The sequence below is a fragment of the Chaetura pelagica genome, unplaced genomic scaffold, assembly GCF_000747805.2.
Source record: "Chaetura pelagica isolate M959 unplaced genomic scaffold, ChaPel_1.0 scaffold68, whole genome shotgun sequence".
In the NCBI taxonomy this organism is placed as follows: Eukaryota; Metazoa; Chordata; class Aves; order Apodiformes; family Apodidae; genus Chaetura; species Chaetura pelagica.
This window is the reverse complement of record NW_009954407.1, coordinates 2,726,662-2,740,704: the sequence shown is the minus strand read 5'-3', so window position 1 is coordinate 2,740,704 and position 14,043 is coordinate 2,726,662. Positions and strand designations below refer to the sequence as shown.

General features: G+C 40.7%; 1 protein-coding gene across 1 annotated transcript in view; it reads left to right on the top strand.

The window, feature by feature from the left end:
* The window catches only part of LOC104394694 (ankyrin repeat domain-containing protein 26-like), a 49,802-nt gene that overhangs the window by 727 nt on the left and 35,032 nt on the right, over positions 1–14,043 (top strand). The window contains exons 2-13 of the mRNA XM_010004328.1: positions 7–59; positions 2,538–2,652; positions 2,892–3,065; positions 3,176–3,282; positions 3,765–3,902; positions 4,575–4,723; positions 6,833–6,883; positions 9,779–9,812; positions 9,892–9,964; positions 11,193–11,253; positions 11,578–12,611; positions 13,307–13,463. Coding sequence (XP_010002630.1) covers positions 7–59; positions 2,538–2,652; positions 2,892–3,065; positions 3,176–3,282; positions 3,765–3,902; positions 4,575–4,723; positions 6,833–6,883; positions 9,779–9,812; positions 9,892–9,964; positions 11,193–11,253; positions 11,578–12,611; positions 13,307–13,463 — 2,146 coding nt within the window. The remainder of the gene's footprint in view (positions 1–6; positions 60–2,537; positions 2,653–2,891; positions 3,066–3,175; positions 3,283–3,764; positions 3,903–4,574; positions 4,724–6,832; positions 6,884–9,778; positions 9,813–9,891; positions 9,965–11,192; positions 11,254–11,577; positions 12,612–13,306; positions 13,464–14,043) is intronic.

Here is a 14,043-nt window from a genome sequence, read left to right as displayed (position 1 = left end):
GCCCAGGTGCGGCAGGGGCTGAAGAAACAGGGCATCGACGGGCGGGACAAGGCGGAGCGGTAAGGGGGGCAGCGCCGGGTCGTCCGTGTGAGGGACCCACCTGGAGGGCTTGGGTCGTAAGTGTGTCAGCCCTTTCATGCCTTCTCCGGAAAGACTCAAACCTTCGTGGTGCTCTGAAGAGATGCTGGTTTGGCCAGAGTAGCTCAGATCCCTAGGCTGTCTGTCCTGAAGACTGGACGTTTGTCAGCCGGGTGGCTTATTGCCTTGAAAACACCTAAAACCACCTAGATTGGTAGGAGAGGCAGGGAGGAGCGTGCCCTTCGGTACTGTGGGCTGTCTGCGTGAGCAGTACTAGTCAGTATTTTTTATGCAGCTGGAGATGGGGGATGCAGCTTTTTGGTGGATTGAGTGTGTTTTCTGCATACCCCAGCTGCCAGAGGCAGGGTGCCTCATGGCTTTCTGGAAGTAGCTGCTCATTGTTTCTCTTTTTTTATTTTTGGCATCTTTTTTATTTCTCTCTGGCAGATGCAGTCATCAGGTATGAAACTTAGATTCTGCATTTTAAGTTCATCTTGTCTGTAAAGCTTTGTTTCCTCCTGTGTGCTGTATCAGTGTTATAACTAGTTAAATAAAATAAAACACTGTAAAAAATACAAGAGACAAGGCACTGTACGAATGATAGAGCACTGCAATGGTTTGGGCATGACAGTGCCCAGTGCTGAACAGCTGACCTGAGAGGGATTAAATGGACTGAGTCTGCCTGCTTTCTGCAGCCCCTGTACACAATACCAGTCATGAGGGCTGCTGGCCCAGCTGTGCCCTCTTGGTGCTTGTGGGTGCTCTGATTTGTGTCATGGGTGACCACCAGAAGCAAGTTGTGTTTCAAAGCTTCAGCGTGTCCCCCAGGACTGTAAAAGTCAATCCTTGGAAACAGAAGTAAAGAATAGCAGATGTGGGAAGTAAAGGAGAAAATACCTGCATTGTTCATATGAGTATTTTGTTTGTGCTCCTCAGGATTTCCAAATGCAAAATCCTGTACAACTCCAGCAAGCTCCATGCATAAAGTGGGTCCTCTAGCCTGTAGGACCTCCCAAAACCTGTTCTTGGAATAGCATCAGTTAGTAGCAGGCAGCTTTTCAGAGGTGGTCTAGCAAAGCCTTCAGCTGTACAGAAAGAGATGGGCAAAATTTCACACAGAGTTGGAAGCACTGTAGGCACAATGGCAGCTGGTCATGACTCCTGGTTCAGAAGTAGTAACCAAGAGAGATTCACCCTGTCAGCTGCCTGTCAGAGTGAACTGTAGAGCTTTTTGGTTTTTATGTTGTAGCTACTGGGTTGTCAACTCAAGTGCTGGAAGTATGTCCCCCCAAACTGTTTTGCCGTGTGATCTCCCAGTGGGGTTGTTTTGCAGCTGCTCAGGCATCAGCAGTTCTGCCCCATGGGTGATCAGCATAGGATTGCAGCAGCAGCAGGAACAGAGTCGGACCAGCGTCCCCAGGTTGGGGTGGACAAACAGCTTTGATGTTACTGGAGACCTTTTGCAGGGACAGGTGGCTGTGGACACTCTGATGTTCTCTGCCAACCAGTTCCCTTAAGTGAATCTTCTGTGAAGCTCAGCAGGCCTTGATCTAGGTAGAGCCATCTCCTTTCCTGTTGGCAGACCTGGAGACTTGGTTGAGGAGGGCAGCAACAAGTCTGCAGGTTTTGTGAAGGCTTTTCTGGTTGCAGAGCTGGTAGTGACTTCTTCAGGTTTCGCATGTTTCCTAGTGCTTGCTCGTAGCAGCTTTTACATGATTCTGGACCAGTCCTGGCTAGCTTTCAGATAATCTCAATCAGTTCATTCTTCAGAAATTAAGAAGTATTGCATACTTACATGGGAATTTCTCAAAAAGTGGTAGCAGTGGCTCTTGAGGGGTTCTTTTGTTGATGCTTCAGTCAGTTTCCTGTGGGTAGCGAGACATTAGAAGTTCTTTGAAGTTTTATGTGGTTTTTTTTGTCCTCATCCTTGTTGCAAGTATGTTGTTTCTGCTGCAGTAGTAAGCAAGCTAGAGAAAAAGCAGAAATTCTGCAAGTGCAGGGCAACACTAATATTCTTCCTATAAAATCCATCTCCTACATCCCTGATGCGCTTCTGGCACATGAATGATCATAGAAGAACTTAGAAGTTGCCATAGTCATCAGATTTCCAAGCCTTAGTGTCTGTTGCTATGCCCCCAATAGTTTTGCTGTGCTATAGTAATTCTTTGCTGCATAGTCCTGCTGGAGGCAGTGACAAATGCCTGGGCACAGGAATCTGTTGCTGCAGATTTATTTCTACAGTGAAGGAAATCTCAAGTTTACGAGTGGACTCTGTGGAGGATATTTCCTAGTTAGCCTCAGGCATTCGGTATGCTACTGCTGTTACTGGAAATGGGATGAGAAGTCCCATTAAGTTTGCTTTTGTGCAAAGCGACACTTCTCGTTATACCCGTTTATCACAGACTGAAATTATTTCTTTAGTTCTCTGTCTGTGCTAATTTAACACAGGTATTTTTCAGGACACCTGTGCATCTCGCTTGTGCGAATGGCCACGTGGATGTTGTTGCATATCTGGTAGAAAACAAGTGCCAGCTAAATCTTTTTGACAATGATAACAAGTCACCACTGATGAAGGTATGTGTGAGATGTTATTTTCTTCTAAGTGGGGCTTACTGATGATGCACTTGAGATGTGTATTGCAGGATTCTTTAGACAGACCCGTGTAGAAAAAGACATTGTGATTGGCACAGAACAGGCTTATGTTAACTAACTTTTGAAAATGCTCTGTTTTCCAGCATTGAGGAGCTGGGGAAATGGTAATAGAGGGAAATGTAAATGCTGGAATCTTACCTTTTTGTGTGTGTTGTTGCCAGGCAGTACAGTGCCAGCAGGAAAAATGTGTGGCTATTCTTCTGGAGCATGGTGCTGACCCAAATCTGGTAGACACTGATGGCAACACTGCCCTGCATCTGGCTGTCTTGTCTTCTAGTACAACTGTAGTGGGGCTGTTACTTGATCATAATGCCAATATTGATGCCCAGAATAAGGTATTTTTAATATTTATTAAGGAGATTCTTTCAGAAAGTTGCATTATTATTTCTCTTGAATATTTTTTTTACTTTGATTTTCAGTTTGATTTATTTCTCTGTCCTATCAGGAGGGATGTACTCCACTTACTCTTGCTGTCTCTGAACATCAAGAAGAGATAGTAGAGTTCCTCCTCAAGAAAGGAGCTGATGTGCATGCTCGAGATCAGTGTGAAAGGTAAGGGGTTTATCAAAATGGGTCCCTTTGGTATTCTTTAGGTTGAATTGCAGATAGGCATGAGAATGAGATCTGAAAAAAAAGCAGGGACACACACATGGAGCTATTTCTGTGTAATTTGTGAAAGCATGTCTGCACTTGGCTGCTGTCATACCTCAGTGGATGGTTTCTGCATTGAGGATTGCAAAAGGGCATTGTCTGTCAGGAAGTGTTTCATAACCTTAGCAGCATTGCCTCAGTTCCAAAAACCATATGCATAGCAGCATAGTTTGCAGGTAAGTGCTGTATATTTGGAAGGTTATGTGAACATTTAATTGTTTTGACTCCCTCTCCCATTTTATTGTTGCTTTTAATGGAAACTGCTTTTTCTTTCCTTCACTTTAAAGTAATGGGGAAAATACTTTTCTGAGAGCAAACAGGAATGAAAAAAATCCGTGTCTGTGTAAAATGATCTATTTCTTGTCATATTTTGGATCTTTCAGAACCCCACTTATGACTGCTGCTTCTGCTGGGGAGCTTAGTCTGATAAAAGTTCTTCTTCGGTATGGTGCTGACGTTACCCATAAAGACACTAATGGCTGGACAGCTGAGGATTATGCTGTTATTCATGGATATTCCAGGTTAACTTTCAACTTTATAATTAGAATAAGTTGGCAGTTATCAGTGTGGCTTTTGAATATTTTTGGTAACAGCAGCAAGGTTTAATCATATGTTTAGACCTTTCTTGAAGCTGTGCTCAGTGATGTGTTCTGATGCATATTGTTCCTGTGCTAGTGTTAATTTGGAAGTTGAGGAAAATTTCTACCTAGGATTCTCTTTTACATTTCAAGTTTTGTTGTCAAGCTCACATCTGCCCAGTGTCCTTACTGACTTCCACTACAATGAGCAAGAACTGTCTGCCTTTTGTTTCAGAGGAGATCTGACAAATACCCCTTTTGTTAAAATCTTAAGCAGTTTATTCCTCTGAAGCATAGCTTTGTAGCCATGGGTGTTCCTGCTCTAAGGTGGTTACATGTGCTTAAAAGCCAGGCTGAAAAAATGTACTAAGCAGGAGTTAATTACTTCAAAGGTATGAATATGCGTCTATAAGATGAATGTAACTGTAGTGCTTATTAAAGTATGTAACAGTTCTTTGTGTATTACCTTTAACAAATACTTAAGAGTATATGAATTTGTACAGCTTTGAATATGCGTAGGGTGGAGAATAAGTGGCTGTTAACTATTCTGCTGTATGGTCTATGAAAGTATGTGGTTATTTTTACCAAATACATTTAATATCTTTCTCCAAACAGTCTTAGTAAACATCTGGCAGAACATGCAGACTGGGAAAACACAGGAGAAGCTTCTGCAGGTGGTGCACAAGGCTTCACAGTACTTGGCACTCCTTACCGGGCAGGAGCCGCTGGCTTAACTTTGGGCGCACCTGCTGTCGACAGAGGAGGTAGGATCCTTAAGTGTGGAGGAGCTCATGAGGAAAATCTAAGTGGCCTTTTCTTTAGGTGGTTTGTATTGTTAACGCTTACTGTGTTCAATGTTGACTTAAGTGCAAGCATTAGATGGAGTAGCACAATATGTTTTGGGAATGTGCTTATTTGTTGCTAGTTGGAGATGCTTCTTGTCAGGCTGTGAAAGCAGCTGTGATTTGTGTGCTACATGTCCACATACTGTGGTGTTACTTTCTACCTGTCAGGTTGCCCATCTCTATAGGTTTTCCTACAGAGAGAAAGAAGAGGGGCAGGGAATGAACTAGGCCAGAGTGGTTTTATTTTTTAGGTATGTACTTTTACCTGTAAATAGCCATTCAGACTATGCAAATGCAATTGCAAAAGCAGTAGGTTCATCCCGAGTAGTTCTTCAGCTTCCTGTAGTTGGAAAGCAGCAAATGACTTAGCAGGAAGATAAATGTCTTGTTGCTGTCCACAGAGTTTTTGTGTCTTTGTTTTAATATTAATAGTTTCACCTGCTCTAAGCTTCTTTTAATGAGTTATCTCCACAGAGTCCGCTCATAAACTTGAGATTTCCTTCACTGTAGAAATAAATCTGCAGCAACAGATTCCTGTGCCCAGGCATTTGTCACTGCCTCCAGCAGGACTATGCAGCACAGAATTACTACAGCACAGCTGTTTGGGGCACAGCAACAGACACTAAGGCAAAGATTCAGATTTCTAGTATGTCTGCAGTGGCACCTTTTTTTATCTACTGCACTGCATGTTAGTGTATTGTTCCCTCAGTGTTTCCCAGAGTCCCTGTGTAAACTGATGGTTTTTCAGTGTAAAGATATTGGAAGATAAATTAATGTTTCATTGTGATTTACATCTCCTGAGGTCAGGAAAAGATGTGCTGTATCACCATTTAAGAAAACTGAAAAATGGAAAAGGGCTGAGAAACCACCTTGAGATCTCTTTAAGTATATGTTTTTAATAGGAGTCCTTTTGCCACATCTGTTCCAAGTATTTGTAGTAAAATTGTTATAAGCAGCATTCCCTTCTGTTCTGAGACAACTCTTATGGCCTTGTCATGAAGAAATATAGTGGTGTGTAGCTGTAAGAACAGAACCACACCCTTCATTTACTTGAAATACAACATCTAACTAGGCAGGCTGGGTAGAGCAGGTGGATAGTGATTTATATTCTGAAATGTGTGTTCCACACTACACAGACACACATACGCACACAAACACACGTGCATGACTCTTGTACCAGTCAGTGCACCCATTTTGGTCCAGTTGTGGCCTGCCCCATAGCCCAAGGGGAGCAGGGTTGGGGGTAGACTGCTTGTCACGTTTGCATTCAGGCTGGTGGGCATAGCTTCTACATGGTCAAATCAATATATGCAGGACTCTCTCTTCTTCAGACTGAGGTAGGAGGGGCCTATGTTTGTATTAGGCACCAACTGATACAACTTGTAAGGTGAACTCATTTAAGGCAGCAACTTTCTGTTGGCAACAAGCTTTTTAGTGAGGGATAACAACAACTCTAAAACTGTAACTTGATTGAGTGTTAATAACACAGTGACTCGAAGCTGCATGGTGGTGTGAGTAGTGAGAGCCAAGATTTCCTCCAGAATTTCTGGATAGTGTATCTCTAAAGTTTAGTTGTTGGCATCTAAGGATTTTAGGGATGCTTAGAGGGAGGGATTTTAAGTTTGCAGTATGTATAAAGCACTCCGCAAATAAGAAGGAATGACATCTGCAGTCTGTGCTAGATGAGGACTAATCAAGTTGAGGGAAATAGAAAGTTGGCAGCAGAGTAAATTTCTAATAATTTGTTTCAGTATTTCACAGTATTGGAATATGCGTATTTTACATGGAGCAAGTAAATTAGGTTTTAGTGTTTGACACTGTCCCTTGAGAGTAAAGTTCTGTAGATTGTGATTACTTTTATTTCTAGCACTTAGAACTGTAAAGTAGGCTGATAGTCACAGTGTGTTCTCCCATTGCCATAGCTTTGTTGGTGTACTGCTTATGTTTTCCCCATCTCTGGAAATTCAGATTTATTCTGATGTCATTGTTTCATCTGTCCTTTCCATGCCTTTTCCTAACTGGATATAGGAATGCAACAATCTCCTAACCAGACATCAAGAACAGGAAAATCAAGGAAAGGTATTCCATGCAGTAGCATTTCAAATATGAAACATGTTGTACGATCTATAAGTATTAACACATCTATGATGTTAACTATCCTACTGGTCCCTGTTTTGATGGTTCTGGCTTTAAAATTAGATTTGAGAGCAGGCTTTGAGTACTTTTTGTTTGCATGTTTTTGCGTGGGTCCTTTATTATTGAATTGAGCATTTACTTTGTGTCAATAGTGATAGTAAATTTAAAAAATGCTCTTCTGATACTCTAAAATGGAAATGGACTTCAGTTAAAGCGGAAACAAGCAATCCCCAGAGACTTCTTGTTTAGATCCCATTTGTATAGTAGGGCATCAAAGTCTGTCTGAAAGCTAGCTCATGAACTTTCTTGCCTTCTAGAGGACAATGTGACCTGCTTTGATCATTTTTGTTTAAAGTTACTCTACATTGAAAGCAAAAGTTCAGATAACTTATTCAGCTGGTTTGATCAATAACTGTACTCATTAAAAATAAAACGGAAGTCACCTGTCAGGAGTTTATAACTGATTGGTCCATGGTGTCCACCTAGTTCTTAGACAGATTTTTATTCAGCTTGAGAGGTTAGCAGGTGTATTAGACTGCTAGTACTAAGTGAGTTAACAGAAAACTGCAGTATGTAAAACTAAGTAATATTTTTAAATGTTAGGTGTTTGTAATAGGAAACATTCAAAATCAGAGACTGTGTTGGTATTTTAACTGTTTTAGCTTGTCCTTGCACTGGAAGTTTCAGCCTCTATGTTTTGTCTACATGATATGTGCACACTGCACATGTACATTGTGTTTCATTGTCTCAAAGCCCTGTTCAGGTCAGGAGTTTTACTCATTAAAGTCTCCACATAAGCCTTCTCTTTAGGACAGATAACATTTCCATGCTCCTTTGTGGTTTACTGTTTGTAGAGGAGATGCCCTCAGGCATTACATATGCCTTTGTTTTCTCTTCTCTAATTATTTTTTCCAAGACCTCAGTTTAGTTCTCATCATGTGACTTCAGGGAAGGTCACCCATCTCCTGTTTGTAAGCAACTTTCATTTTGTTATGATAGCTCACAAGAATTTGTTCTTGAGAACTTGAGAAAGCTGAAATGGCTACTATGTGGAGGCTATTTTGCTTTGTTTTTTTCCCTTTTGTCTTGGGAATTGAAGGACCCTTTAACTTCATTGTAGTTATTGGTAATTGAGAGGTTTTAGCACTCTTCAGGCTGAGTTCCTGAAATTCAGATTTCTTTAATACATTCGAGAAGTGCTGGAATGCGCTATCATCAAGTTTGCAAATGACCCCATTTGGGAGGATCAGTAGCTACTCTTGAGGGCAGTGTTGCTGTTCAGAGGGACCTTGACAAGCTGGGAAAGTGGACTGTCAGGCCTGTCTTATGAAATGCAGCAAGGGCAAGTACCAAGTCCTGTACGTTGAAAGCGAAAACCACTTGCTATAAAACATGCTGTAGCTGCCTGGGAGGAGAGTTGCTTTGCTAAGATGGCCCAGAGGGTCTTGGCAGGGAGTGAGCTGAGAATGAGCCAGCAGGTTGCCCTGGCAACCGAGGTGTCCTGGGCTGTATTAAGACCAGCATAGCCAAGGGACAGAGGAGAGTGCTTGTCCACCAGTACTTGACACTGACTGGATTGTGTCCAGCTCCCTGGGTATAATTTTGAGCCCCCAGTGCAAGAGAGATTGGTCTTTCAGCAGTAAGCAAGTTCAACAGCCCCAGGGGGAGGCATCAGATTTGTAAGGAGTAGGAGTACTTGTCCTTTGAGGAGTGGCTAAAGAAACCAGACTGCTTCAACCTACAGAAGAGGCGACTTTGAAGTGGACCTAGCAGCAGCTTCTAGTACATAGAAGGAGAAGACAAAGCCAGGTGCTTCCTAGTGGCGCATGACAGGAGGTGGTGAAATAGGAGGCATAAATGGGAACAAGAGAGTTTCTAATTGGATGTGAGAAGCTTCACCATAATGAGGACAGTAATACAGAGAGGTTGTACAGTCTCCCTCCTTGGAGGGACAGGACTGGATAAAGCTCTAAGTGACCTTATCTGACCTCACAGCTGAGCCTTCTTTGAGGAGGCAATTGGCTAAGAGACTTTCTGAGGTCCCTAAATGACCTGACTTATCCTACATTCAAGTTGCCTTCATGACACTGTTGAAAGCTTGACTGTAGTATAGGATGCCCTCTTTGTGCCCCTTCTGTCTGTTGTAGAAAACTGCTGTTTTTCTTTCTATTGTAGAAAACTGCTGGTGGTTCTTCTGTGTGAAGTTAAGCTGTAGATCTTGATTATACTTTTGCTTTTATTTGCCTTTTCAGAATAATCCGTAACTGGGTAGAGCAGCAGATAGTATATAGCATAATGTTATACATAATGTTATATAAAATAGTAAAATCTCTGCATGTGAGGTGTACTCGTGTGTCATGAGTGCTTTGAAGTTCCATTTGCTGACTGTCTTGCTAAATCGCCACTGATTTGTTAACTGTTTACTAATATAGCATATTCATGCTATGCTATTTTTTTGGTTTGCAATTTAAAGATGTTTCCTCAACTTCTAAGTATAAGAGTCCGGAGAAGATAGAACTCTGGTCTTATTTTATGTTGTGGTTTTGTTGTTGTTTTTGTTGTTGTTGTTTGTATTGTGGGATTTTTTTGTTTTGATTTTTGTGGTGATGTTTTGGTTTTCTGTGTTTTGTTTAGTTTGGGTTTTTTTTTAATTAAGTATGGCTTGAAAAAGCAGTTGGTTTAGAAATGCATTAGTGCATGCTGTCTGGTGTTGAATTGGCTACCCAAAGTTTCATTCTATTATGACCTGTAGAGGCGTCCATGTTAAATGTTTATATGTACTGGTTAATTTTTAGCATGCCAAATCTAATTTCAACATGTCAATTCATGTTTGAACAGCAATAGATGACGTTTCCCAAGGAGACTCAGTAAGGTGAGTCATTAAAAATACCTAACAGTTCTTTGAGGGATGATTTGAGAGGGACAGTACTCACTCTGCTTTACTTTTTAAGAAGCTCTGAGAAGGAGAGAAGTGATGACAGTTGGCATACTTCTGAAGAAGAAGAACTCGATTTTACCCCCAAGGTATGGTGCATTTAGAGGAAAAATGTCCTTTAAAAATAAATTATTTGAAAGCAATTTTTTTCTGGGATAGAAAGAAACTGGAGTTCCAGCCAATATTGTTTTCTCCTTAGAAGCAGTCTCTGGCCTACTTGCCTTTCTTCTGCTGTGAGTTTTTTCTGAAAGACCTGTAGCTGTGGCAGAGCATGCAGTAGATTTGTGACTTGGGGCAAAAGAGCAATAGTTAGTGAGATAAACAACCACATTGTTTTATTTCTTCTTGTTCATCTGGGTCAGATTTGCAGACCCTGAAAGTTTCTAAGTAACTATTGTAATCTGTTTTTCTCCAGAGATTGTTATTGTTTCATGCAAAATTTGTTGATAAAATCCTAACAGACAAAGGGCATTTCATTATCAAGATCTGCTGAAATGCTTCATCACCCAGTTCTTTCCTCCTCTTGAGGTTCCTGAAGAGCTCTCAATGGATGAGTTACACAAATGGGTTGTCTTTTTTTCTTCTATGAGATGGCATTTCATGCTTGCGTGTAATCTCACACTCCATGTTTTCTCTCTTTTTTGAATGCTCGGGTGGTATTCTTTTTGTCAGCTACAAGCTCTTGCCCCTACTATTTTCACTAATGTTCTAAAGAATTGCCAACTTCTGCAGTGATGTTAGGACCATCTGTTCTGTTGCACTGGGATTCTGCAGTGATGAGGAACCTGAGTGTGGCAGTTCAACCCACTATGTAATGCTGGAGATGCTAGCATGTTTAGTTTTAATGTTATTTCATTTTCTTGCATTTATTTAAATAGATGTTACACATTTTTCTGGCATGATACTGAAATGTAGGGATATTTTGATAAGTGTATTTGCAGGGTCTAATTTATGCATTATGTCTAGGCATCTTAACAGTCACTTAAGTCGTGCACATTTGCAAGTAAGCATTCTGAAACTGCCATCTTAAAGGTAGCTGAATTTTACTAGATTTTAGATTAAAAACTGATTTTTTTGAACTGTTACGCATGTAAACATAGTTTTGTAAACAATTTGCAGAATTGCACAATGTTTTGGGGTGAAATTCTGAGTTGGATATGTGAGGACTGTTTGTGTAGCTAGAAGCATAGAATGGAGCCAGCACCTGAGCATTATCAAAAGGACAGCCTGATTATATCTATACTGTTCAAGGTTTGATGTGAACATAGTATTTGTTGTTGTTACTGGTTTTTTTCTTAAATAAATCTTCATTTACAGAAGCTGCAGAAGCCGAACTTGACTCTCTTAATGAATGCTTCCCAGCAGCTCAGGAAAAACAGTAAGCTTCTGATATACTGATCGATAAAAGTAGACTTGCTAAGTAGTTCTTTAATGTTTTTTTCTGTAGTAAACTTTGAAAACGTAGCACTTAGTCATTTGAGAAACAAATAAGCCATATCATTAAAATTAAGATATTAATCCATCCTAAACCTTTGTCCCTGGTCAAGTCTGTCCTCCATCCTGCCCATCCCTTAGCTGTCTCCTTTTCCAGACATTCCCAGATGATTCCTCTCCTGTGCATTAGTCTGGAAACATGCTAATTGCACTTAATATAAATAACTCCTTTTGTTCACATGCATTTTTCCTTTTCTTGTGCTTTAAGTTGATGGTGATGGTTCGAAAATTGAAAGTCCTAAGTCACCAAAGAAAACCCCCAAAGAAAGAGCCTCATCAGGTGTAAATCTGAGCAGAGGAGGAGACAGAGAATCGCTGAATCAAGATGTCTCGGATACAAGCAACCTGGAGGAAGAAGAATTGGAGGAGGAGGAGGAAGAAGAAGAGGAGGAGGAAGAGGAAGAAGGTGATGAAAATGACAGTGGAGATGATGAGGATTATGAGGAGGAAGAGGAAGAAGAGGAGGAGGATGAAGAACTTTCTCAAGATGAAAAGGAGGAGGATGATCTGGAAGAAACTCAGTCTGATGACATACTGGAGAAAGAGCAAGGGGAGAAAACAGAGCCTAAAGAGGAAATTAATCAGAAATTGGAGTATTCGAGTAGTGCAAAGTATGAAGGAGAAGCTTGGTGTGGAACTGGAGATGTCTGTGATGTGAAAGTAAGTGAAAAACTTGATGAAAAGGTGGAGGAATCTGTTGATACTCCTGTGTCTTTTATAGCTGGGTGTTATGAAGGGTTGCAAGAAGATATAACTCCTGTGTCAACTGCTGTGTCTCCAAAGATAATGAATAATGAAGTATCTTGCAAGTCAGTACCAAAACAAGCTGTCTTTCCAAATCTAAATAATTTGCAAGATAAACAAGAAAGCTGGAACCGGAAAAGCGTGATTCAGGAGGATTTTCACAGAAACGCCGAGTTCTGTTTTGCAGAGTCTGAAATGACAGACTGGAAAAAAGAGATACCTCCATCTCTCACAGATAATTGTGATCGTAACGAGAGAAAGTCAAGTTTCAGTAATGGCTCTGAAAGTGATACTAGTTCTTGGTCAGCAGCAAAAAGCCCAATGCTTGAAAGTCAGAGACCGAACTCTGTTGTTCTTGAACGTGTAAACAATGAAGATACTGAAGAAGATGAAAAAGTAGATGATAAAGTCTGTGAAACACTGACGCATGAAAGTGAAAACTTGCCCTTAAATGGGTACAAAGAAAGATTAAGAGCAGCATTTCACTCAAGCACCAAAGTAAGTATATAGGGATGATTCAATCACAAGGGTATTTTCCAAGGATAATATAGGCAATAAAAAATGGTAAACTGAATTTCTGTCAATACTTATTCTTCACATACACACATCTTTGATTATCCTTTTTTTATATTAATAAATGTTGTACTCCTAGCCAAAGCATTTTCTTAGGTATAAGAATAGTATCAGGCAGTATTTACCGTATTTTTTTCTATTAGTTACTGTGGTTTTGCAGGAAAAATAATAGGCAGTAGAATTTTTCTGGTGTCAGCTAAATTTTTCTCAGTTGTATTTACAGTTTTTATCTGTGAAGGTGTACTGCCATTTAGTAAAGTTCATGATATGTTGGCTGAAAATTTGAATGAAAGCAGGAAGCTAGTGGTTTTTCTTGGAGCAAACCAGGGGAAAAGAAGGAATGTGTTCCAGAAAGATGTAACTTAAATGAAGCTGGAGTTAGAATGACATGAGGAAGTCCTTGTCAGGGGCTTTGCAGGAGCAGGGGTGAGATTTAGGACATTAGGCTTTTATTTCTACTCATATAGATTTCAGTGGAAAAATAGAAGGCCTGGTAAAACAATGCCCAACAGAGTTTGCCTTTTGTCTTACACAAGAGAAGTATTGTTTGGGTTGTTAATGGATGGCAAACAACATGCTCTTTCCTGCTTCTTCCAGCTGTTTTTGTTTATCTCTTTTAGGAAGAATCACCTGACCAGGAAGAAAAGGAGGAGGAGCAGGAAAGTGAAGACAGTGGTGAAGAGCTACAAATTGCAGTTGTTGAGGGTGTAAAACATTCTGGTTTTAATGACAGCCGTCAAGTCCACACTGCTTCAAAAGACAACACTGGTGAGAGAAATTAGTTAGTAAATACTGACCTGTATTCTTCCTCTGCAAATATTAATGCACAGTAAATGAACTGAAATGCTGACTGACTTCTGAGGTAGTAAATTTTTCCCTCACCTGTGAATCCTAGTGGACACTGGCAAAGTGGGAAAGCAGCTTTTGTTCCTTTTAGTTCATTCCTTAAGAACTGAAATTGTGTTGTTGGATTCCAAATGAAGCAAGTGCCATTCTTGGTTTTGTTGCTGTGTTCCCCCTGAAGTGATCTGAACAAAACGTGCTGATGAAAAACAGGAGGACTAGAATGTCTTGGGTGTGAAGGTAGTATTCCCCTTTCTGGCCTGTACTGTTGGATTGAAAAACTGTGATTGCTCTTGGCTAAAGCCTGGGCAAGATTAGAGTCAAGCTGATTGCAGGCTGTTCTGTTCCCGTGCCTCACCTTGTCTGGTTTTAAAATGTAGGAGGTCTCTCCAGTGCCACTCTTCTGTGTCAGAGTTCAGCACTTTTGGTACTCAGCTCAGGTCTCAGAGCAGAAGGAGGAGGCACTCTTTCTTTAGAATGAGGAGGCACTCTTTCCATTGTCTGTCTCCAAAGA